Genomic DNA, 25,579 nt, shown 5'->3' on the forward strand with positions numbered 1-25,579 from the left:
GGATCTTTACGGATAATCCTAAATACATTACCAATTTCAGCCATATTGGGACCACATGCTCAAGGCAGTGGTTGGCGCTTGGAATAGATATTGCTACAGAGACATTAAAAACCCTTGAGATTGAAATTGCTGATTTGCTAAAACAAATCAATGACTCGGACCCCACAGCTGAGTGTAAAAAATTGCTGGAACAGGTAGAGAAAACAATAGCCGATTACTGTCGTATCGAGCAGAATAAAAAAGCTAACAAAGTTAAAAAGGATATTAAAAATTACAGTACTGAGACAACTTATCCATACTTGAATAAAGAGTTTTACACCAACAGACCATATTTCAACCCTCAGAATAGGCCCTGGGGCCGTTTCAATAAACGACAGAACATAGTTGGATTCTCAAGACACCTCAGAAGACTCATCTGACAACTCAGATCCAGGTGAGGGAGGCAGCAACCGAGGTAGGGGACGTGGTGGTGCACAAGGCAATTTTTTAGGCAGAGGCCAGCCTGGAACCCCGCAGAGGGGGAGGGCCAAGAAACCCAGAACATGGTTCAACGCTCCAGGCGAGCGGAGGACCCGCAACAATTTTTATCAGTGGTAATACCCACAACAGAGAATTTGACTGAAACGTTACCTATTTTTAATTTGTCTAACCATATTTTGCAGCACTCTGAATTGGAACTTCTGAAGAAAGGACTCTCCTTTGTCCCCACTGTTCGCCCTAATTTTATGGAGTTGCAAACAGAGTTACTTCGTTTTTTCAGATTGGTCCGGCTGAAAGCATTCTTTCAATTGCACCCTACGCCTGAACCAAACCGTAACACCCCGTTTGCCCCCCCCTCCACATTCCTACCAACAGCGAGCATGATTCCGCCTGAGATCATTACGTTTGAGAAACTTATTCTCAAAGAGCTTGAGTTTCTGGAAAGGAAGAAAATATACATTCCTTACAATATTTCAAAAACCGAGAAGGAGGCAATAGACTCACTCAAACTTAACACCAACTTAATCATTAAGAGCGCGGATAAGGGTGGTGGCATTGTCCTGCAAAATATTGACACCTACAAAAACGAGATTAACCGGCAACTGAGTAACAGGGAACATTACTTAAGACTTGGCCGTAACCCTACAGTTGAACTCCAAGGCCTGATAAAACAGATCACCACTGTTGCCAGGGATGAGGGTTTTCTTAGCAAGAAGGAATTTAATTTCCTTAATGTTAAGTGTCCTCGCCTTCCAGTCATCTACACCCTCCCCAAGGTGCATAAAGACAGTGAGAACCCACCGGGCCGTCCAATAGTGTCGGCCTGCGGCTCCATCTTGGAACCATTAGGGTCCTATGTGGACTTTTTCATCAAGGACTTCGTGCCTTCGACGTGCTGTTATGTCCGTGATAGCATGGAAATGATTAATCTTGTTGAACACCAGCCCTTTGACCCGAATATTCAAACACTATGCACATTGGACGTAGAGTCGCTCTACACCAATATTCCCCAGGGAGCGGCTCTACGGGTCATTGAAAAAATACTTGATTCCAGACCTAGACCACACAGGGTACCGACATTGTTCGTTTTACAATTGCTAGAACTCTGTCTTACAAGAAACTTCTTTATTTTTGACGGGACCTTCTACCAACAGATAAAGGGATGCTCGATGGGAGCGATTTTTGCCCCCCATCTAGCCATTATGTACATGGATGCACTTGAGACTGGCACAATCCTAACGGACACAAATCCGTTTCGTACCAGCATTGGGATTTGGCGCCGGTACATAGATGACATTTTTTTAATTTGGAATTCGGAGAGAGAAGGTTTAAATTCGTTTTTACACTGGCTGAACAACAATTGCGACAATCTGCAGTTCACTCTCTCAAGTCACAATACAGAGATACCATTCTTGGATCTCATGATTTATCATGAGACAGGGGAGTTACTCACTCGCCTCTATAGGAAACCGACCGAGCGAAATACATTACTCAGGTACAACAGTAATCACCCGAAAGCCCTGAAAGACTCACTTCCCTATTCGCAGTTCCTTCGGATTAGAAGGAACTGCTCCGCTAAAGCTGATTACTTCAAAGAGGCAGGGGTCCTGTGTTCAAAACTAAAATCAAGAGGTTATCCCAACAGGATAGTGCGGAATGCCTCTAAACGTGCATGGTATTGTCCGAGAGAGGTTCTCCTCCAACCCAAGACTAAGCCTAGCACAGGGAGGATTGCTTGTGTCACAACTTTCTCCCCAGTCTCTGACAAAATCCGTAAAACAATTCTACGTTATTGGCCAACCCTAAACTCAGGCCAGCTAACATTTGATAAACCTCTGTTTGCATTCAAGAAAAGTAGAAATATAAAAGACCATTTGGTTCGAGCTGCCCTACCTTCACCACCCCCCACAGGTACGATTGAGTCAAACTGGGGATTGCCCCCGTTGAGGGGCCATGTAAAATGTGGACACTGTATTGTTTGTGATTTGACACTTGAGGGGCGCACGTTTAGTCACAATAACATCACAATTGAATTAAGAGACTTCACAAACTGTAATAGTCACAATGTGATTTATGCAATTGTCTGTCCTTGCCCGCTGATGTACGTGGGCCAAACTACTCAAAAAGTAAGGACCAGAATAAGTCAACATCGAAGCCGCATTAGGTGTAGCACTCCTAATGCCCCCTTGGTTGAACACTATGCCAATATGAAGCACACAGCGGACGACCTCCAATGGACCGTCCTGAAATCCATCAAACTACCACAAAGGGGTGGCAACCTACAGCAGTTACTAAATCGTGAGGAATTGAAATCCATCATTCAATTCAATACCATTCAGACAGGACTGAATCGAAGTGAGGACTGGACCACGTTGCTTTGATTGGACAAATGACTAATGAATCTATAAGGTGGAACAACAATGGAATGACCTTTCTGTATGGGTAATGGTGCCCTATGAATACTCCATGTTGGAATGATGGACTGTCTGGAAGACAAGAAATGTTACCTTCTGGAAGTGAAATGCTAACTGGTTAATTTATTTTGTCTTTATTATATATTTTTCACCGTTTCTGATGTCACATTGGCACCATCACAGCTTTTTGCCCCTGCACTCCCGCTCACAGGCACTACTGGCCCGCGTAGCTATCCACTCTAAGATGGCCGCCTTGGTAGACACCTCGCCTCTCAACTATGGCACTCGTTATGAAAGTCATGTGACCAGCGCGGCTGTTTACAAACTCTGCGCGCACTCCCAGTCCACTGACTTGCATTCGGCATTGACCGGGAAGCCACGGGAAAGACGAGTCCTCATCTGGACTAAGTAAGTAGCCGCGGAGCCTTCTCTATGTCCGTTTGTGGCCCGCCCGTACGCTTGTATTGATTTATACCCCTTGCATTTACAGCGTCGGAAAGCCACATTGCTGGCACCACACGTGTATGGCCACAGCTGCCTACACGGATACTATTTAACTCCTTATCGGTCTCCCGATTTGAGCTAGTCAAGGTAAGGAAGACCCTTCTGTACATTACCGCACTATTTTTAGCACCCCTGCAGCCTGATATTGAATCCCGGTTTCTGGTTTCAGCGTCATCATATGCGGCTGGAAACGAAAAACTTTGAATTAATAAGTTCCAATTTTAAAATTGATCTGGACCCCCAAAGCGAATTCCACGACAAATCACTACGTGGTACGTGGTCATGCTTAGTACCATTATTTGGAAATTAGTGTATCTTGTTTTTGTTGACTCTTGGATGTAGTGACATTATCTATTCCCTTTATACAAGGAACCCTTGAGGGGGAGCACACTTCCCACGTTACGCTTAATGTGTCCCACAATCCATAGGCCATTTACCACCTGCCATAGTCACGTAACCCTTGAACCTGTTATCGACACTCCACGTTAGTAATACCTGTACCTAGTAGACTACAAACTGTTTTGATCACCATCACTTCACAACTGATCTTCGCAGCCCTTCACGCATGTCACTGCGATTCCGAGGAGTATGGAAATGTTGTTATCTTGTGCCTGATTAAGTCACAAACACCGTGCACTTGGGCACACACTGCGAATTCGATACATAGCTGGCATACATCTGCAAACAACTCTTAAGTGTTTGAAATATCTCTTTTTTCTTCGTTTCTCCTAAACAGGCTTCCTTACAATCAGGCATGTCTTGTTCATTACAAATGTCCTGATGATGATCCCATGTATCTAATTGAGCAATAGGGATCGAAACGTCGACACCCATGAGTGGGCGCATATTTACAATATTGACCAATAAGATTGTTTATATTCCACTCCAGGCGACACTGTTATTGATTTTTTACCTATCAACAGTGCCCTGTCTTTGCTCTCTCTCTATGCCTGATAGACACCGCTTTCACCCTTATTCTATTTTTTCTTTTCCTTCTTTTATGTACGGCACAGGCTTGTGTCTTGTGATTACGTTTGTATTGTTGGATTGGACATTACTTCTTGTTGAAATAAACTCCTCTCCCGGCTGGGTTTGGAAAGTTTATAACGTATAGGTTTCCATTGTGTTTCTATACAGTATTGTGTTCTTTATTCAGAAATAAGCTAAGGACCCTTGTTCACTATAACGTTGTTATACCCATGGTACTTAGCTATCTGTTGGGTCCCCCTTGTGTCTTAAAAAAGTAAATATTAAACCGGCTCCTAGGGATTTTCAGCTTTTAAGCGTGAAAGTGAAAAAACACATCAGCTTTACAAAGAATTCCTCTATTTGGTCTTCCAGGCTGCATCTTCTCTGAAGGCGTTTGTCATAATGTAGTTGCTTGACTTGCCCTCAGATCAATCAAGAACGGGTAGCACTGACTTCAGAAAATGACGTTGACAGCTTCCTTGTGGTATTTCTTTGGGCCTGTAAAGATTGAAGTGGTTTAGTGGTTGTTATCCTGTTCTATAATCACTAGAGGCTGCAGCAGTAACAATCTTCTGATTAGCTACGTCCACAATCAGTTATTTTGGTGCTTTTAATTCTGGTGCTGGGGACTCCCTCACATTCACCTGTACCTCATAACACTTACGGTCAGTAGAAGCTTCCAGAGCTTGAACTTCTTCATGCTCCTCCCCCTGCTGTATATATTTACTTTCTTTTTTTTAAAAGAAAACTTCCATTGTTTTTCACCACACAGCAGCAGGTCCAACAGGTAACATGTTATACCTTTTATTGTTCTACAACTGGAGCACCAATTTTTTATATTGCTATTGTCTTCAGTCAGGCTCAGGCCAAATGATTCCCTCTGTCTCTGATGAAGGGTTGCAAACCTTGATATCTCATTGACTGCACCCCTACTAGAGCCTCGATTTGTTCCAGCCACACCTTTTGTAGCAAAGCTTGGTCAGCGCCAATACCACCTTTCTTTTACTGCTAGTAACTAAGTATGCCATTATCAGCCACGCACCAATGTGCACAAGTCTCTGACTCAGCTCACTATGCCTCACTGTGTCCATGTCTTTGTATTGTGTTTTCAGCTGCTGGCATTGGCATTTCAAAATGTCATCCTATGTTCATTTCTTGCGGTTTAGTTCTTAACATTTTCTGTGGCTGACTTCAGCTTCAATGTTTTTAGTTTCTGTTTGATGTGAGGCGCAATACAGATCTCCAACGAATGGACATAACAGGTTCTAACTTAGTAAATTCTTTTCTCTCTCTTGGAGGCTTCAGCTCCTCAGTCGAAATTTTCTCAAGGACAACATCCTCAAAGTAAAAAAGTCCTTTTTATTTCTCTACGGCAGCTTCTTTTTATCTGTTGGGTGTAACCAAGAATAAAGTGATGAATGGAGTTCTTGAATTCACTTCAACCACTGGTGATCTATGGGGTCTGCTTTGCAGTTTATTATTATCACCTACCATACCACTCTAGACTGAGGCCCGCCCTATGCAGATCAGTACTGACCCTACTCCTTAAGGGAACAGTCCATCCTGAACTGGCTCGTGGCCTCCTCCAGAAGGGAACACAAGCAAGCCCAGGGTGGTTTTGGCCTGTGTGGGCCTAGTCAGTAGGGTGGGCCTACCTGCCTCACTTAGGGTGTCAGTTGCTCCAAAGTGATGATGGAATGATTGAATTAATTTCAGAGACTGGCGATCACTTGGGCTTGTATTATAGTTCATAGTTTTTTGCCCACCGTGCCACTCTGGACAAAGGCCAGCCTTACGCAAATTTTACTGACCCTGCTGCTCATGGAACCAGTACATCTAGACCCGCCAGGCGTCGCCCCTTCCAAAAGGGAACATAAGCAATTCTGCCTGTTTGGGTCTTGTCAGTTCGTAGGCTGCACCTCGCTACAGAGAAGTACCCTCTGTGGGGGCCAGTCTAATATATTATCTTTATGTAGCAGCAGTCTGGCCTGATATCTGTCTGAATACCACCACTGCTACTCCCTTCCAGGTGCACCTCATCTCTCTCCTTGGTCTCACACTGGAGCCAACTCCAGCAGCACTTCTGTAGTGTCGGTTTCACCTGAGCAGTACTCCTACATCCCTACAGCACTCCACTCCTTCCTCTGCTTTGCTCAGGTAAGCAAACTGCCCACACTTCCAGGCTGTCTGTCAACTCGGCTATGTTGTTCACCCTGGGACCAGGCTGCTTTGGGTATTACCGGTCTATTGGAAGTAGTTTGTCCTGGGCAGAGCCCCAGTGGCAATGCCACCTCCCTTCCGTAATCGCACTCCATAGTATGCATGGCTGCCACAGGCTTTTGGCTGTAGATCATGGCAGTAAACTCTGCTACAATGTGGCATTCTTGGAGTCTGGCGAGCGATGTCCTTCCTCTGCAATTTAGATAATGTTCTGTCATCTGGTATTTGATGAAATCTTGCAGGTCATAATTGACTGTGATTAAGGCCTATAGGAGCTTTGACAGAAAGATGATCGTATTATAAAATTAAGTTGTCAAAGGACACTGAAGGACTCCTCTCCCCATAGACCTCAACTTCACAGAAGTATTTTGGCTTGTACATATTGTTTCATGAGGGTAACATTTTTAGAACCAATCCTTCTTTACTATTTAAATCTTTACAAGATTTCCACATGAGCAAAGATGTATTACTTAAATTGTGCTGAGAGAACTCTTTATAAATCAGATGTTAGTTATGTTATCACCATTTGTGCAGCAAACTTCTACACTTTATAGGGTCCCGTAGTACAATTTATAGACTGTGAATCTGTCCCCTGTCTGGAATTGCCATCAACTCAAGTCAAGTTTGCCTTTTGTTAATGTGTTTGGTTGGTATAGTTTGGCAGTTAGAAAGGCTCCTAGAGTCCAGTCTGAGTACACAAGATCTTTTTTATTTACAAATAGCTTTTGCTTTCTTTGGTTGAAGACATTGTTTGAAATATTCCACTTCGTCTGGATCAAATCTTTCATCCTGCTAAGAAATGTACTTCTTCTCCTTGAAGAAATCCTGTTCAGACAGTAGACAACACTAGTGACTTTTCAGCTTCACGTTCCTCTTGAAGTGATCTGTAAGGCATCCATATGGGCTACCCTGCATGGACTCTATAATCGCGCAGCATTTTATATTGACTCCGATGTTTAGTTTGGCCTTAGCTTCCTAAAAAAAGTCATTGGCTAAATTCTCAAAAGGTGATGGTTTCTACTCCAACACGACTTCCCCTTTTTCCCCAAGTATTTTGTTCTTTAGAATACTCCTACAAGTTCACATAACAGGGCTCATGGAACATTGAAGTACAAAACCTTTGTTATGTGACCTGCACACTTCTAATCCCAAAGCATATTTTTGTCTACACAAATTGTTAGCCATTTCAGCCGTAGATAATAGTAGCTGTCTAATAGGAAGAGGAGCTGACACAGGGCCTCGACATGAGGTGAATTTTGAATGATTGCTCAAGCATCCCAAGTTTAAAGTGTAAATGCTCTGGACCGCGTCCTTGGATAGCAGACATTTCCATGACTACAGTTTCAGAGATCTCTATGGTGAGTCACTTGTACTATCTGTAGAGAAGGTGTAGACCAGGGAAAGCATTTACGAGGATTTAGGAAGCTTCAGACTTGTTTGCACCTAACTCCAAAAGGGTAACTCAAGGATACTGTATGGTATTCTCCATTTTCTACTCTTATCTTTTATCTTGTATGATTGAATTTCCTGGCTGAACCGTTGTGTTTCCATCGTTATTGTTAGTGTTTTTATATTGAAATAATGCATAAATGTCCAATTATTTTAAAAAAAGTGTAATGCACCTTTCTAATCGAAAACTTCAAGCTTGTGAAGTTATCCCCTGTAATTTGTTGCTGACTTTTTTCCACCATGTTTTATAAACATTCGAAATAATTGCTTTGTCTTTTCTGTAGCAGCCACTTGGCACCCTTGCAACTGATTTTGGTGGAATGGTGAACAACCCACATCTGAGCGATGTGCAGTTTCAGATGGACTGTGGCACTGTCCTGTATGCACATCTTTTTGTGCTGTATGCTCGCTGCCCACTTCTCGTTGAGCTGGTAAGGTTGGTTGTGAGGGACTGTACTTTTTGGAGTAGGTCTTTTTTTATTTTGGAATTTTCAGATTTGGACCACTTTTTTTTAAGTTGCCTAAACTGACACATTTCTTGTATTTCTTCTAATTCTTGAATGTTCCCCTGTACCTTTAAATGGATGATAATCCACGTGTGTTCCTTACATTTGACAAAATGTGTCCAGATTCACTCTAAAAGAATTGCACTTGAGTTAGTGAAAAAAATATGAATTTGTTTGTTAGCAAATTACATACATTTGTATGTGATAGCTTGATGATCATAAATCTATATTTCGATCCAATAATATAGTTTTTGAACCCAGCAGTACATTGTTACACACAAACACAAAGTGCTGCACCATTATTCCTTCACCTTTGTTGCATCTGCTTTGTAATGCATGTCCTGCAGGTAGGATCTGAAAATGACAACTATGAAACAATAGATCCCAATTTTTACAAAAGCTTCCATCTGAAGACAAGGTACAAGCCTTTCGACAGATTGGAAATTTTTCTGCAATGTGCAGATATTGATGGCAAGAAAGCACTACTTCACTACTTTCAAACAAGAATTGCAAGCAAAGTTAGGGGATGTGCTATTTAATTGAAACAACATTTTTAGCGTGCAAGTGGATGTAAAGACATATACTTATATTGCTCTTTCCTTAGGTTATCTTCAAAAGAGACAGCTATTACAGTTACAGGAGACCATATCAATGCAGAGGATGGTATCAATGTGTCAGTAATTGTAATGCTTAGAAATCAGCATCACAAGTTTAAGCACATATCAATATAACTATATATCAAAAACAACTGAGAGGACAAAGATGAACTTATCAAAGAATATGAACCGGCAACAGCCTAAATAGAAGATACCATGATTTCACAAAGATACCTGATCTTTCATCTACTTTATGAGACGGTAAATGAAAAAAATTCAAACAGCATGGCCGGAGATATTGTCAGAAAATGGGTCCTAGACATTGTGCAGAAGGTGCAGACCTTGGAATTTATCAATAAACCTCTAAGAAAACCAAGCTTTGAAATGATTAGCCTACAGGAAATTCTTCTTCTTAGTCATGAAGATGGCTATCTAGTCACCATAAATGTGCCAGTGCTCCTTCCCCAAAACAATATGTTGTCTAACTGTGCTACAATTGGCTAAGGACTTTCACACCCCTGTAAGCTCCTAGTAAATAGTACCCCAGGTACCTAGGGCATGAGAGCTAAAGGGGGCCCCAAGGGCTGCAGCATATTTTATGCCACCATAAGGTACCCACACACAAATTCTACACAGACTGCCAATACAGGCTGCATGACATGGTACCAACCATGAGTGAAAACATGACATGACACACTCCTGTGTGGCATCCCAAAATCCTTGCATCTAATATATGTAAGCCACCCCTACAGCAGACCTTTGATCCCTAAGACTGGGTGCATTATATTGTGAGGACATATGTGCATGAAGCATTGTTTTCTATATAATTGTTCAGTCCTCTTAAATCAAGGATTAGTGAGAACGACAGCACGGCCTTTAATCCCTCTAGGTCCCGGCTTGTTAGAACCTGCAATGCAATTATTCCTTACATCTTCATCAGTGAAGCCTGCTCCATCTCAACACCTTAAAAAATGTAAGCCACCTGACCAAAATTCGCTCTTCCTTAGAGCAGACCTTCCTCTGCATTCTGTAATTGTAGTGGCAGCAAAGAAGTCACACATTGTTGCTCCTTCATCTTCTGTACCACAGGATAGAGAAAGTAAGCATATTAATGCTCTTGGAAAAAAGATGCGTGGAACATCAGCATCGACAATGAAGGTTACCAGTGCTATTCCTTGTTCGGTAGAATTGACAGATCTCTACAGGATTCATAACATAGATTTACAGAGAAACTCCTCATAGAAGAAATACAAGATTTCCAAGAGATCTTGAATGAAGGTTGCCCAGTGGCAAATCAGATCATAAGTGCAGCAGCTGAAACGTCTGATTTAGCTGCTCATGGATAATGTCATAGGATCTGTGAATCTAGATCATCTTGGCTCAGACTCCCTAGTCTCAAACCCGAAGCGCAGCAACATATTCTGAATTTGCTGTTTTCAGAGAACACACTCTCTCGGGGTCTTATGTAGATGATGAGATGTCCCGAGTGAAAACTGAGATGGACACCTTGAAGGCTGTTGGCCTAGAAAAACAGAGAGAATATCCTAGGAGGTACAGACCCTCCGATAAGCAATATTTTCCTCAGAGGGTTTATTAGTCTCCATCAACACCACCACCACCAGTCAAAACAGACCTGTCTTCTTCGAAAGCAATAAGAGGTAGGGGAACATAGCAGCAATGGGGTGGAAAACCTTCGGCAAAACAATGAGCCTCCATCTCTGTTTTCCACTGCGGGGTGAGGGTATTACCAAGTATCTGGAAGAGTGGCGCCTCATAACAACAGACGAATGGGTCTTGGATATTGTTCAGAACGGATATTCTCCAGTATTGGATCTTTCATAGATTAACATGGTTGAATCATTCCAGTCATCGTAGTGGGAGTCCCACGGTATCCTTATAAAAGCAGTAGATAATGCTTTCATAGGCTATCATGCACTGAACAGTCACTGCAATAGCCTATCTAGTTTCTTTTGTAAAAAAGAACCAAACTTAAGTAATAGCCAATCAGGCAACAGCACCCTGTAGAACACTCTCAAGAAAGGCTGCGTTCCTCAGATTTTCTACTGCACGTCGTGTGACAGGGAGTCTCCCAGAGCTCCGCTCAGTTTTTTTTCCTAAAACTACTAGATATCTTCTAGAAAATGTCGGATTCTTCAGGGAAAGGTCTCTTCAGGTCGTCTGAAACATGCGGAAAGAAGAGGCTTCATGCTGAAGATCCCCATAAGAACTGTATGTTCGAGGCATATGAGCTACAGATTACACACTGTGCATAGATCGCCACCTTGTGTTGGGCCCGGATGTTTGCAGTTTGTTGTTGTCTCCTACGCCGACGACACCCAGCTGATCCTCTCCCTCACCAACGACCCCGCCACCGCCAGAGCCAACCTACACGAAGGGATGAAAGAGGTAGCCGAATGGATGAAGGACAGCCGCCTGAAACTGAACGCGGACAAGACGGATGTCCTCATCCTGGGATCCTCACCCTCCGCCTGGGACAACTCCTGGTGGCCCCCCGCCCTAGGCAGCGCACCCAAACCAACAGACCACGCACGCAACCTGGGCTTCATCCTGGACTCCTCCCTCTCCATGACCAGACAAGTCAACGCCGTCTCCTCGTCGTGCTTCAACATCCTACGCATGCTACGCAAGATCTTCCGATGGATCCCCACCGAGACCAGGAAGACGGTCACCCAGGCCCTCGTCACCAGCCGACTGGACTACGGCAACTCCCTCTACGCCGGAACCACCGCCATACTCCAGAAGAGACTCCAGCGGATCCAGAACGCCTCAGCACGACTCATCCTGGACATCCCCCGCCACAACCACATCTCCGGACACCTGAGAGACCTGCACTGGCTCCTGGTCAACAAGAGAATCACCTTCCGTCTCCTCACCCACGCACACAAAGCCCTGCACAACCAAGGCCCAGGATACCTCAACAGCCGCCTCAACTTCTACGCTCCCAAACGCCAGCTTCGATCGACCGGCCACGCCCTCGCCGCCGTCCCCCGCATCCGAAGAGCCACCACAGGGGGAAGATCCTTCTCCTACCTCGCCGCCAAGACTTGGAACTCCCTCCCGACCCACCTCCGCCTGACCCAGGACCATCTCGCCTTCAGGAAGCAGCTCAAGACCTGGCTGTTCGAACAGTAGCGGACCCCCCCTCCCCTAGCGCCTTGAGACCCTCCGGGTGAGTAGTGCGCTATACAAATGCTTTGATTGATTGATTGATTGTCCTGAAAAGTTCTTTGGAAGTCATGAGATAGGTGACTCCTCCTTTGGACCACATTGCGCATGGGCATCGGCTCCATCCTCAGATTGTTTTTTTCCGCCATCGGGCTCGGATGTGTTTCCTGCGCTCCGGTTTGGAACCGAATTTCCTTCGGCGCGCAATCCTCACCCAGTTCGACGGTATTGTTTCGATCGCGCTCCACATCAATGCGATTCTTCTCCGCTTCGAAGTCTTCGATTTCAGTCATCGACGAAGTCCTTCGGGCCTACCTAGGCCTCATCTTCTGGCTCATGGAAAGAACGCCATTCAAGAAGTGTCCTCAATGTGGGTCGAAGTTTCCCCACACCGATCTACATGAGGTGTGCAACCTTTGCCTCTCACCGGAGCACGAGGCCAAATACTGTTCCACTTGTGCCTCTTTCCGCTCCAAGAAGATGATTCGGGACCGACGAGCTCAAAGAACAATGGCTCGCTCGTCAGCTTCGATCCCCGACGACATCTTTGGAGAGGGCGTTGACGTGCCAGAACACCAGCACCCCCCGAAGAAAGTGGCAGCTCCTCCGATGCCAAAGACTCAGACGTCGAGGACATCACTCCAGCTCAACGGGTCGTAAGTAAGACCGTCAACCCCAATCCTTCCTCGACACCCTCAAAAAAGGCTTCGGTTGGGGGGCGTGGCTAGCGATCGTAGGAAATGGCCGCGGCTTAGAGGAGCTCCGGAGCCGCTAGCACAGTCCCGGTAATCCTGGCACTAATCCTGAAGGTTGTGCGCTGAGGTGCAACGTAACGACCACCGCATCACCTCCGGCACCCGCTAAAAGAACCGCTGCGGTGAGACGACCCGCCGAAATCGAGCTAGACTGGGGGACGGGGATCAGGCCTAGCCCCGAAGAAGAAGCCGGAAGCCACAGCAAGCGCGCGGCTGCATGTAGCGGTGACGCAGGCAGCACGCCATCGTGAGCATGCCCGAGTTTGGGGAATCGACCCGACTCGGACGACGGAGTAACGTGAGCACAGAGCGGACCCCAAAGGAAAACGGTGGGAGCAACTGAGACAGGTCGGGCGGCACTTCGGACCCTTCTGATGCCAGAACAGCACGATCGCCTGATGTTAAAAGAGGTGGGTGAAGCGCTCTGGACTGGGCCCCCGGTGTCCCACGCAATCTAGAGGCAGAGCGGAGACATACAGGGCGCCGGTGAGAGAGGTGAAGGCTCCCATACAGCGAGGCACTGGTGGTCCACAGTCAGTAGAGACAGTAAATAGTGGCACACAGAGTGTGTCAGTACCGCGACCGTGGTCCCAGAGATAAGGCGTGATTGCTCAATAGAGGCCCCAGGCCCTATGTGATGGAAGAGGGCCACGGCAAGTGGAAGGGTGTATTTAAGCTCCGGGCACAAGAATAATGAGAAGCGCACTGGTCAGCTCGGGCGCCTGATGATTGAACAGCCACGGATTGGTTGAGGTGGACACTGGTGCTCAGGCGCCTGACCCGTGGTAGAAACGCACAGAGACCCACGGAGACATGAGTACCAGAGGATCCAAGGCAGTCCAAAGTCACCGCATTGAAAAATACACGGTCGCGAAGGATCAGCAGGGGGGCCCACCATGACGGACGGAGCTGCAAAAAACCAGCAGCAAGACACACCTAAGGAGGTTACCCTTCAAGGATGGGATGGCTACCATGCTGCAAATTCAGACATCCATCGGCTCAATCTCCACTGAAGTAACACTACTCAGGGCGGATTTTTCTAAGATGGGATCAAGAGTGACGGAGGTCGAGACCACAACTAAGGCCCTCTCGGCAGACACTGAAACACTACAGAGACAAGTACGCCAGCTGGAACTCGCGCACAAACAGCTCACAGAGAAACTCGATGATCAAGAAGGGCGCTCTCGGCGCAATAACGTGCGCCTCGTTGGCGTTTCGGAAAGTATCAGGGGTCCAACCATAGATCTGTTTGTAGAAGAGCTAGTACAGACACAGCTCTGCCCTCGTGGACTCTCTAAATTCTTCTCGGTGGAAAGGGCACATAGAGTTCCGGGCGGGCGGCCCAAGCCGGGAGCCACCCCTCGGCCAATCCTCGCAAGAATAATTTCAGGGACAGGGATGCGATCCTACAAGCAGCCAGGAATAGCCCGCCTCTCCGTGTGGACAATAATGAGGTGACCCTATACTCGGATTACACTGCGGCCATCTCTGTCCAACGACGCACCTTCACGGAGGTAAAGAGAGAGCTCCGCAACAGAGAACTTAAGTATGCAATGCTTTATCCCGCCAAGCTCAGAGTCGAGGCAGAGCGAAAGACCTGGTTCTTTGCAACACCCGGAGAGGCGCAGGACTGGTTGGAAGGCTGGAGACCGGCGAAGGGGAGCAAAAGACTAAAAGCACGGCGGGGGAGACGTTCCACGCAAGGGGCCGCAGACGAAACGGAGGAAACAGCGCAGGCTATACACAAAGAGTCAAGGAACGGAAGCGACTTAGAATGAGTTTGGGGACAGAACTATCCTGGACTGTAAGGAGTGACTGCAGTAACGTTACCATATAGAGACACAACCCCACCCCCCACCCCTTTTGCATTATGGCGGAGGCGGGGAGAACCCTCAGATATGATGCTGAAATATTGGCAGGGTTCTACTCTACCAAATTCCTTGGTTTAATGATGGCGGATGACATGTCCGAAGATGGAAGGACGCGACCCTAGAGGAGGGTCCACATTGAAAGGCGCACAGAACCTCTACAGACTACAACAACAAAAGGACAGCTTTCAGGGGCAGTGGTAAGGCGGGGATGGACTCTCCCCCCCGCCCCCTTCACGCAAGTACACAGTTATGGGACTAAAGCACTCTGCTGAGTTGGGGTGGCGGTTAGTTTTAAATCCGCTGGGCAGGGAAGCAGTGGCGGGGTTGGAGGGATGGAGTCAGTTTGCATGGGGGCTTTTAGTTGGGGTAGTACCCCCCTTTTGTGATGTTATAGCGCAGTTGACGGCAGAGCTACGCATGACAAGCTGCAACAGAAGCGTCCAGTTAAGTTGGTCCACTGTCAATCATAATGCCAGATACGAGCCAGGGTGACAGAGACGCAGGTACACATGCCCACACCGCCCGAGGACAGACGTCTCAGCTCTCAGTAGTTTCCTGGAATGTAAATGGGTTGGGAGACAAAATTAAGCGGGGACTGGTGCTACAGTACCTGAGGCGGAGGAATCTGGCGATGGCATTGTTTCAAGAGACGCACCTCCTGGGAACGACTGTTAAAGCCTTAAACAGATGGGGATTTCAGATGGTGGTGCATTCGGAATTTGCATCAGGGTCTAGGGGAGTTGGGGTCCTCGTGAATAATCGCTTCCCCCTCATAGTTACCCACACCTATCACGATGACCACGGGCGATTCGCGGCATTCGCAGGTCAATGGGACGGTAGATCCTACAACATAATGTTGGTATATATCCCCCCAACACTACATCAAACTGCTTTTGCAGACCTGGGGAACTTCCTGCTTACACTCCCTCGTGGAGAACTGGTCATTGGAGGTGACTTCAACGCTGTTATGGACTCAACAATAGATAGACAACCCCCAAGAGATGCTAGTGGGATGTCCTATAGGCTACAAGACTTTGTGGAGGCCCTTGGACTGATAGATACATGTAGGACTAGCCACCCACTGGACAGGCAACTTACATTTCACTCTGGGGTCCACAATAGCCTATCCAGAATTGACTACATATTCGTTAGCCATGGGGACACAGGGCATGACAGACATTCGACATCTGCCTAGAGGCATATCGGACCACTCACCGGTCCTTGTTACATATGCACCATTTACCCCACAGCCCCATAGGATATTTCCAATTAGGCCGGGATACCTCCAGGACCGTAAACTGCGCAGATCACTAATTCAGGTCACAAAGAATTATATCACCACTCAGTTCCCACACAGACGACTGTATTGGAGGCCTATAAGACAGTGCTTCGCGGCAGTGCCATCTCCCTCATCACAGGCAAGAAAAGGGAACACCAGGAACACACCGATGACCTAGAGGCGGAGGTGGCGCAAGCTGAACGGGCACATGCATCTAGTCCCACAGAGGACCCATGTGTTGCATTTAGCGCAGCAGGCATACAAAGCGTACGCGCAGAAGGAGGCCTCCAATAGATTGACCGCTACTCAGCACAAGATATATGATCAGGGGGATAAGGCGGGCCGATTGCTAGCCTGGTTGGGTAAGAAAGAGAGGGCAAGTAATTGGATAACACAGATACGAACTAAAGACGGAGACTTAGTGACTGCACCACAACAAATCTCCGAAGTATTAGCGCAGCACTACAAGACGGTATACACAACAGTAGCCACAGCAACGGTAGATGATAACCTTGCATTTATACGCGCCATACGGTTGCCCACACTCGAGGCAGATGCCATAGCTGCTGTAGAAGAGGACCTCACGACGGATTAGCTTGCGCAGGCGATCAGGGCACTCCACACTGGGAAGACGCTGGGGCCAAACTGGATCCCAGTTGAATTCTATAAGCATAGGGCCAAGCACTTAGTGCCCCACCTCTTGGCCATGTATACCGAGAGTTTCACAGATGGTGTCCTCCCGCGAGATCAGCGCCTTGCTACTATAGTCGCAATCCATAAAGCAGGAAAGCCGGCAGAGGAATGCATGTCATACAGACCGATCTCTCTCCTTAATGCAGAGGCGAAAATACTTGCTAAAACCCTGGCCACTAGGTTGCAGCCGCACCTATCCGACATTATACACGCAGATCAGTCGGGATTCATGCCGAATCGTCACACTGCGCTCAACCTGAGGCGGCTGTTCAGTGTACTAGAACGCAGATCAACCATAACAGAAGACGCGGCCATACTTTCGTTAGACGCATGTATGGCGTTTGACCTGGTGGAGTGGCCTTTCCTCTTTGCGGTTCTGCTGCGCATGGGTTTTGGGTCACGGTTCTGTACATGGGTCAGCTTACAATGCACACGACCAATCGCGCAAGTTGTAGTTAACGGATGCCTGTCGCAAGAATTCCCACTGGGGAGGGGGACGAGACAGGGATGCCCACTGTCACCCCTACTTTTCGCGATAGTACTGGAGCCGCTTGCTGCATGGATCAGGCAGGACCTCACGATACGGGTATAAGATGGGCGATTGGATGGGAAGATCGCATCTCGCTATATGCGGATGACATCCTCTTATACTTGACGTCTCCAGCGCGCTCCATTAATTGTTTATTAGATATATGTGCGGCATATGGGCGGGTGTCCGGATACACCATTAACTGGGACAAATTATTGCTGTATGTACTGAAGGGTCCCCAACCGCGGCTGCCAAGAGGATGCGAACTGCAGATAGTCACAACTGGGTTTAAGTACCTGGGGGTATTTATAACCCATGACCATGCACACTTCATTGAACTAAATCTAACTCAACCCCTGACGCGATTTAAAAAAGACGCTAAACATTGGCGCACGCTACCTTTAACGCTTCTGGGCCGAGCGGCACTCTTTAAAATGGTAGCGTTCTCAAGATTTCTATACGCGCTACAAAATACGCCTTTCCCTGTCCCCCCGACTTACTTTGGAGCAATAAATGCAGAGCTAACAACGCTACTCTGGGACGGGAGGGCACTGCGTATAGCACTTCAAAAATTCACCAGAAGCTGGTACGACGGCGGGATTGCCCTCCCAGATGTCAAAACATACTATTGGGCTTCCCAATTAATCGCGATTAATGCTTGGCTACATGTTCCGCAGGGAGACCCGGCGTTTAGACTTGACAGACACCTCCTGGCACCGGCAGGGATTATGAGCGCCTTATACAATAAAAAGTGGAAACAAACGATCACGGGACCGACACTACACACCGTACGTATATGGTTTGCGGCACAGCGAGAACTAGGATGGTAGGGAGTGGTTACGAAGGCCATGCCACTGTGGGACACAAAGAAACTGGGGATGCTGGGCAATACGAAAGGGTTCCGTGGCTGGGACTCCATAGGTATATCGACGGTTGGGGACCTGTGGCAGAAAGGAAGAGTGGTCACTTTCGCTCACCTGCAGGCCAGGTACGATCTAGCAGAGACAGAGAAGTTCCGCTATATACAGATTAAGCATGCATTACAGTCACTGATACCGCCAGACACGAACCCGGAAGACTCCTCGCCACTAGACTCCTGTCTGATCACCTACAGAAAAAAGCAATTTTGCAAACATACAAAAAAATAATAAACAATAGACTAGATCTCACAGAGACCCTGAAAGTCAAGTGGGAGCAAGAGGTAGGAGACATTGACGAGGCGGAATGGAGAGAGGCGCTTGCTTCCCCTAAGGAAGCTGACATTCCTTTAAGGCTCCGATGAGTGCAGCTTAAAATTTTGCACCGCACGTATTATCCAAGAGTACTCCTTCACAGGATAGGGAGGGCGGACACGCCGCACTGTCTCAGAGAATGTGGGGAAACAGGAATGTTCTATCATACCATCTGGAGTTGCCCCAAGATAGTGGGCTACTGGATGGCAGTAATGAGGACACTCTCCCAGGTGACGAGGATCACTGTGTTGCCAAGTCCGAGATGCTGCCTACTCAATATATGGGACCCAACAGACTTAACCACGACGGCCCAGGACTGGGTGACGTTAGGTATGACTGTCGCCAAAAGGAACATCGCGCAGCGCTGGGGTTCTAGGATTGGGCCCACCCTTGCTCAGCGGTGCAGAGATATGGACCTAGCTATGGTTGCAGAGCGGTCAGTCTATATACATAGGGGATGCCCGAAAAAATGGGAGCGGGTGTGGTGGGGGTGGAACACCTACCGAGGAGGCATATGTGAACCCTCGCAGCCTGCAGATTCAGATGTCAGTGTTTGAGCAAAATATGATGTATGATGTCATGCAATATGCCCCCGCGGGAGGGGGATGGTTAAGAAGGGGAAAGGTGGTAAAAGGGTTGTTTTTTATGCACTATTGGAGACTAGGTGTGATTCTGGCAATAAGGTGTTTACAAGATGAGCAAAGTCTATTGTCATTGAAATGCTCTGCAAACTGTTCAATAAAAACAGTTTAAAAAAAAAAAAGGCTTCGGTCACACCCTCACCTTCGGGCCCGGGTGCACACCTAGAGACTGCTTCCCATGCCCCGCCTTCGTGCCCGGCAAAGAAGCCTACGAAGCCTTCAGGCGGCTCGGGCTCGAGTCAGCCTATTCGCAGGGCCCATCCCATACCGACACCGAAGAAGAAGCCATCTTCCTCAACCACGCCGACCACTGCTCCGACACCTAAGCACACGGCGCCGAAGACTGGCAGCGGCTCATCGATGCCGAAACCGCATTTGGAGCAGAGTAAAAAAACGCCTAAAGGCCTCGATTCACACGCTTCGGAGCCGAAGAAACAACCGGAACCGAAAAAACATGTTCTGGGAAAAAGACATTTCAAAAGGTCACACTTCTAAACCAAAAGACCCTAGACCAGCTACAGACGCGGGGCCGAAAAAACCTCCGGAACCGAGAACTTCGACACCGAAGGATCTGCCCTACACAGAAGAACTTTTTACACCTGATCCTAATCAAAAAACTCTTGTAAAGGATCCTAAGACTGGCCAACTAGCTCTTAGCTCCAAGAAGAGACCACTAGAAGCGCCGGCACCGCCTCCTCCTCCAAAGAAGAGAGACATTGCAACCTCTCCATTAAGGGTCCCTTCTCCACCACCTCCCCATACTGTTCCTCCTCCTACACCTCCTCCACCACATCATTCACCTACACCATCCACTAATCCAGATGATGATATGGATACAAACTCTGATGACACAGGTGGGGGTGCACATGACCCAGCAGGGACCAATAGTCCCCCTCAGTCATCTAATCCTTGGGATGATTATAACACCCCTGATGTACCTTACGTCCCAGAAGATGACGTATATCCTTCCAGACCTTCTCCACCAGAGAACACCATAGGTTTTAACCTACTAGTCCAAAGAGCTGCCCAGTACCATGGGGTTGACTTGCACACTGAGACTGTGGAGGAAGATTTCCTATTAGACACTTTTGATAACACACAAAGGTCTACTGCCATTTTGCCAATGCTTAAAGGTGTCCTCAAGCACGCAACAGAGGTCTTTAAAGACCCTGTCAGGGCTCGGGTCCTCAACCCTCGCTTTGAGAAAAAATATAAAGCTGACCCTACAGACCCAGTTTACATTAAAGGTCCAGCACCACTAAATTCTTTAGTGGTGTCTAATGCACGTAAACGTGCTAATTCACAAACATCAGGTGACGCCTCACCACCAGATAAAGAATCTAAGCTCCTTTGCGCCTCCGGTAAACGAACAGCGTCACAGGCAGCTAATATTTGGTGCATTGCCAATACCGAAGCGTTGTTGGCAAGATATGACGGGGCACATTATGATGAACTGGAGTCCATAATGCAGCATCTACCAGACAAATATAAACACGGGGCCAATGATCTCATACAGGAAGGTAAAAATATTACTAATACTGCCTCAAGGACAATCAATACCAGTACCCTTTTGCGGAGACGTGCCTGGCTACGTATTTCAGGTTTTAAACCTGAGGTACAAAATTCCAACCTCAATCAACCATTTGATGAGACACATTTATTTGGCCCTAATGTTGATGTGTCTTTAGAAAAAATTTAAAAAGACACCGACACAGCAAAATCTATGGGAGCCTTGCAGTTGCAAGCTCCCAGAGGTTCTTTTTGTCGCTCATCATACAGAGGCAACACAAGAGGCTACTCCTCCGAAAGCCCCTCTACTTCCTACAAAACCCCTAGCCAATCCACATACACTAAGGGCTACCAGAGAGGGGGTTACAGGGGTAACAACAATAAAGGCAGAGGCAAAACCTGCAACTCCCGCTCTGCCTCCACCCCTACCCAATGACCCCCCACCCAACATTCCACTCCTGTGGGGGGAAGACAGCAACAATTCCTTCCTGCCTGGATCAACATCACATCAGACAGGTGGGTGCGACAAATTATTCAGTCAGGTTACTGTCTAGAACTAACATCTACCCCCCCAAACATACCACCCAAACAGCGTCCAATGTCACAAGAACATCTATCACTGTTAAAGCAAAAAGTAATATCTCTGCTACAAAAAAGTGCAATAGAACCAGTTCCTCTGCACCAACAAAACAAAGAGGTTTACTTCCTATATTTTCTTATTCCAAAGAAGGACGGCTCTCTGAAGCCTATTCTGGACCTCAGACCACTAAACATATATATACAGTCAGACCTTTTTCACATGGTCGCACTCCAACAAGTCCTTTCTCTCCTGTTGCAAAACAACTTCCTTGCTACTCTAGATCTCAAGGACGCATACTTCCACATTCCCATTCACAAGGCTCACAGGAAGTATCTCAGATTTGTATTAGACGGGCAGCACGATCAATTCAAAGTACTCCCATTCAGAGTCACTACAGCACTAAGGGTATTCACCAAGTGCCTAGTAGTAGTGGCAGCACATTTACGAAGACAGCACAGCCATGTCTTCCTGTACCTCGACGACTGGCTCATAAAAGCCAGCTCATACAACCAGTGTGTGGAACACACTCACGCCACGATCCAACTGCTCCACAACTTGGGGTTCACAATAAACCACACCAAGTCTCATCTGCAACCATCCAAAGTACAACAGTACCTCGGTGCTACAATAAACACCTCAACAGCGCTAGCTTATCCCACTCCAGTAAGGATAGCCAGCATGCAAACTCTTCTCACAAAGTTTCAGCCACAACACTCCCTTCCAGCACGAGTGTTCAGGCAACTCATAAGGATGATAGCCTCTTGTATTTTCATAGTGCCCCATGCAAGACTCCAAATGCGTCCTCTACAAGAGCGCCTATCACGTCAATGGAACCAGGCTCAAGGGCAATTAACAGACCTAGTGTTGGTAGACGGTCGGACTCATCGCTCTCTGCAGTGGTGGAACACCAAAAACCTTTCCAAAGGGCGACCGTTCCTAGAGCCAGTTCCCCAAATAGCCTTGACAGCGGACGCATCGCTCTCCGGCTGGGGAGCCCACCTACTGCAACACACCATGCAAGGCAGGTGGACACCACAACAAAAGTTACTCCATATCAATCACCTGGAGTTACTAGCTATATTACTAGCACTGAAAGTTTTTAAAAAACAAGTATCAAACAAAGCTGTGTTAGTCCGCACGGACAACATGACAGCCATGTACTACATTCACAAACAGGGCGGAACACACTCCCTGCAACTTTCTTGACTAGCTCAGGCATATGGCGGTGGGCTATGCCTCAAATCATATTCCTTCTAGCCCAACATGTTCCAGGAGTACAGAACACCATAGCAGATCTGTTAAGTCGTCAGACACAACAGACCCACGAGTGGGAACTTCATACGGAAGTTCTTCAACAATTCTTTCAGATGTGGGGACAACCTCAGATAGACCTCTCTGCTATTCACGAAAACGGCAAATGCTCAAGCTTCGCCGCCAGATATCCACACCCACTGTCCAAAGGCAATGCGATATGGATGAACTGGTCAAACAGATTTGCGTACGCTTTTCCACCTCTACCACTCATTTATTTAATTTATTTATTTAGTTATAAAGATTTATATAGCGCTAACAAGATCCCGAAGGATATCAGAGCGCTTTACAATAAGTTGGTGGAGAGGACAAAATAAAATATACACAGCAATTGTGCGAAAATGCCACTAGTAGTACGCAAACTACAGCAGCATTCTCTAACCCTCATCCTAGTTGCTCCAATGTGGGCCAGACAGCCGTGGTACACAACACTGCTACAACTGTCTGTGGTACCGCACCAAAAATTATACCTGTCTCCACATCTTTTAACACAGAACCATGTAGAGATCAGGCACCCGGACCCAGCTCAGCTCCACCTAGCGATTTGGCTCCTGAGGTCTTAGAATTTGGATATCTAAACCTTCCTCCAGACTGCATGAATGTCATAAAAGAAGCTAGACGCCCAACCACTAGAGCTTGCTATGCAGCCAAGTGGAAACGCTTTGTAATATATTGTCACAACAATAATATTAATACCTTAGACGTGTCTATTCAACACATCATAGGATACTTACTGCACCTCTAAAGGTGTAACTTAGCCTACACGTCTATTAGACTGCATCTTGCCACAATAGCAGCATATCTGCAAAACAGACAGCATCTATCTCTATTCAGAGTGCCTGCCATTAAAGCCTTTATGGAAGGTCTTAAAAGGATAATTCCTCCCAGAGTGCCACCTTCACCTGTGTGGAATTTAAACATTGTTCTCACACGGCTAATGGGACCTCCCTTTGAACCATTACATAAATGTGAACTACAGTTTTTAACATGGAAAGTTGCGTTCCTAGTAGCGATTACTTCTCTGAGAAGAGTTCGTGAACTACAAGCTCTAACCATTCAAGAACCCTTTTTGCAAATGCATCATAATAAAGTTGTTTTACGTTCTAATTCAAAATTCCTGCCCAAAATCATTTCTCCCTTCCACCTAAATCAATCTCTGGAACTGCCCATTTTCTTCTCGCAGCCACAGACAGTAGCAGTAAGAGCTCTTCATACCCTAGATGTCAAAAGAGCATTGCTATACTACATCGAGAGAACACAACCCTTTCGTAAGACAAAACAACTTTTTGTGTCTTTCTCACCACCACACAAGGGTAATCCCATTTCAAAATCTGGGATAGCTAGATGGATTGTCAAATGCATTCAGATTTGTTACCACAAAGCTAAACGTACGTTACCTGTTCCTCCTAAAGCCCATTCTACAAGAAAAATAAGGGCTTCAATGGCATTTTTAGGGAACATTCCCCTGAATGACATCTGCAGAGCAGCTACATGGTCTACACCACACAAAAAACACTATTGTGTACATGTGCAAACCAAACAACAAGCTAATGTGGGCCAGGCTGTTCTCAAAACATTATTTCAAACTACTGCAACAGATAGGAGTAGTCGCCGCTTAGAGTGGGTACTGCTATACAATCTATGCACAGTGTGCAATCTGCAGCTCATATGCCTCGAATCGGAAAATGCTACTTACCAGTATGCATCTGTTCTTGGCATGTAGGGCTGCAGAGTTACACACGACCACCCGCCTCCCCAGCTACCCTTGTCTGTTCCTGTATTATCTTAATTAGATACTGATTACATGGGCATCCTTCCTTTTCTTGCAAAGCTCCATCATTTCCCTGATGGCGAAAAACAATCTGAGGATGGAGCCGATGCCCATGCGCAATGTGGTCCAAAGGAGGAGTCACCTATCTCGTGACTTCCAAAGAAATTTTCAGGACAACAACAAACTGCAAACATCCGGGCTCAACACTAGGTGGCGATCTATGCACAGTGTGTAACTCTGCAGCTCTACATGCCAAGAACAGATGCATACTGGTAAGTAGCATTTTCCTTATTGTTTGTACCCCCAGCATAAGGTAAAGGACTGCAAGATTTGTAGAACTTTCTCAACCAAAACCCTTAAAGATAGAGAGGGAATGTTGTTGATTTGGCTGCAGAGACTTAAAAGTAAATTTGATGTTGTCTCTCATGATGAGGGAAGCTCTACCTCACATACCTTTCTGGACAAATCTAAAAGAGAGAGAGGACACAAGAATCTCCTGAGGGTAATAGAAAAGCTTCAAAAAGATCCCGTTATGAAGCAGCAGGTCCCTCATGTAGGAGAGTAGGGTCTGCAATCCTATGATCACCCAGATTTTTGCTTTTTGCTGCACTGGTTTACGACTTTCCCTGGCTGTGGGCCTGCTAATCAGACCCACAGCCTAGCTGTTCTCTCTATCCAAATTGTACTCAGGTACTGAATTGGCACTGGGCCCTCTCTAAGTCCCTGTACCCAGGGCTGAGGTACCCAGGAGTCTCCCAGGGGCTGAAGCATGTATTGTGCCACCCCTGGGCTGACTAACTAAACTGACACAACTGGCTGCACGACAGCTGGGGCAAGGTGGTGTAATCACCCTTTGCTGTAGATATAGTATACCTATATCTAACCCTAAAATGGACACACAGATCTCCTATCAGTCACTCCTATGGCAGGCCTTAACAATCCTGAAGGCAGAGTGCTTGGAATCGTGTGAGATGGTGCTCTGGCATGAGCTGAGCCTGTCTGCGGCTTTCGGGATCCATCCCTTAGCCGTTTACATGATATCGCATACCATATACTCTTAAGTGCATTATAATCCTCGCGGTTA

General features: G+C 46.7%; 1 protein-coding gene across 1 annotated transcript in view; it reads left to right on the forward strand.

Moving 5' to 3' along the window:
• The window catches only part of SLX4 (SLX4 structure-specific endonuclease subunit), a 495,651-nt gene that overhangs the window by 282,952 nt on the left and 187,120 nt on the right, over positions 1 to 25,579 (forward strand). Inside the window, exon 10 of the mRNA XM_078663139.1 lies at positions 8,321 to 8,467. Coding sequence (XP_078519265.1) covers positions 8,321 to 8,467 — 147 coding nt within the window. The remainder of the gene's footprint in view (positions 1 to 8,320; positions 8,468 to 25,579) is intronic.

The sequence above is a fragment of the Lissotriton helveticus genome, chromosome 10 (assembly GCF_964261635.1).
Source record: "Lissotriton helveticus chromosome 10, aLisHel1.1, whole genome shotgun sequence".
NCBI lineage: Eukaryota > Metazoa > Chordata > Amphibia > Caudata > Salamandridae > Lissotriton > Lissotriton helveticus.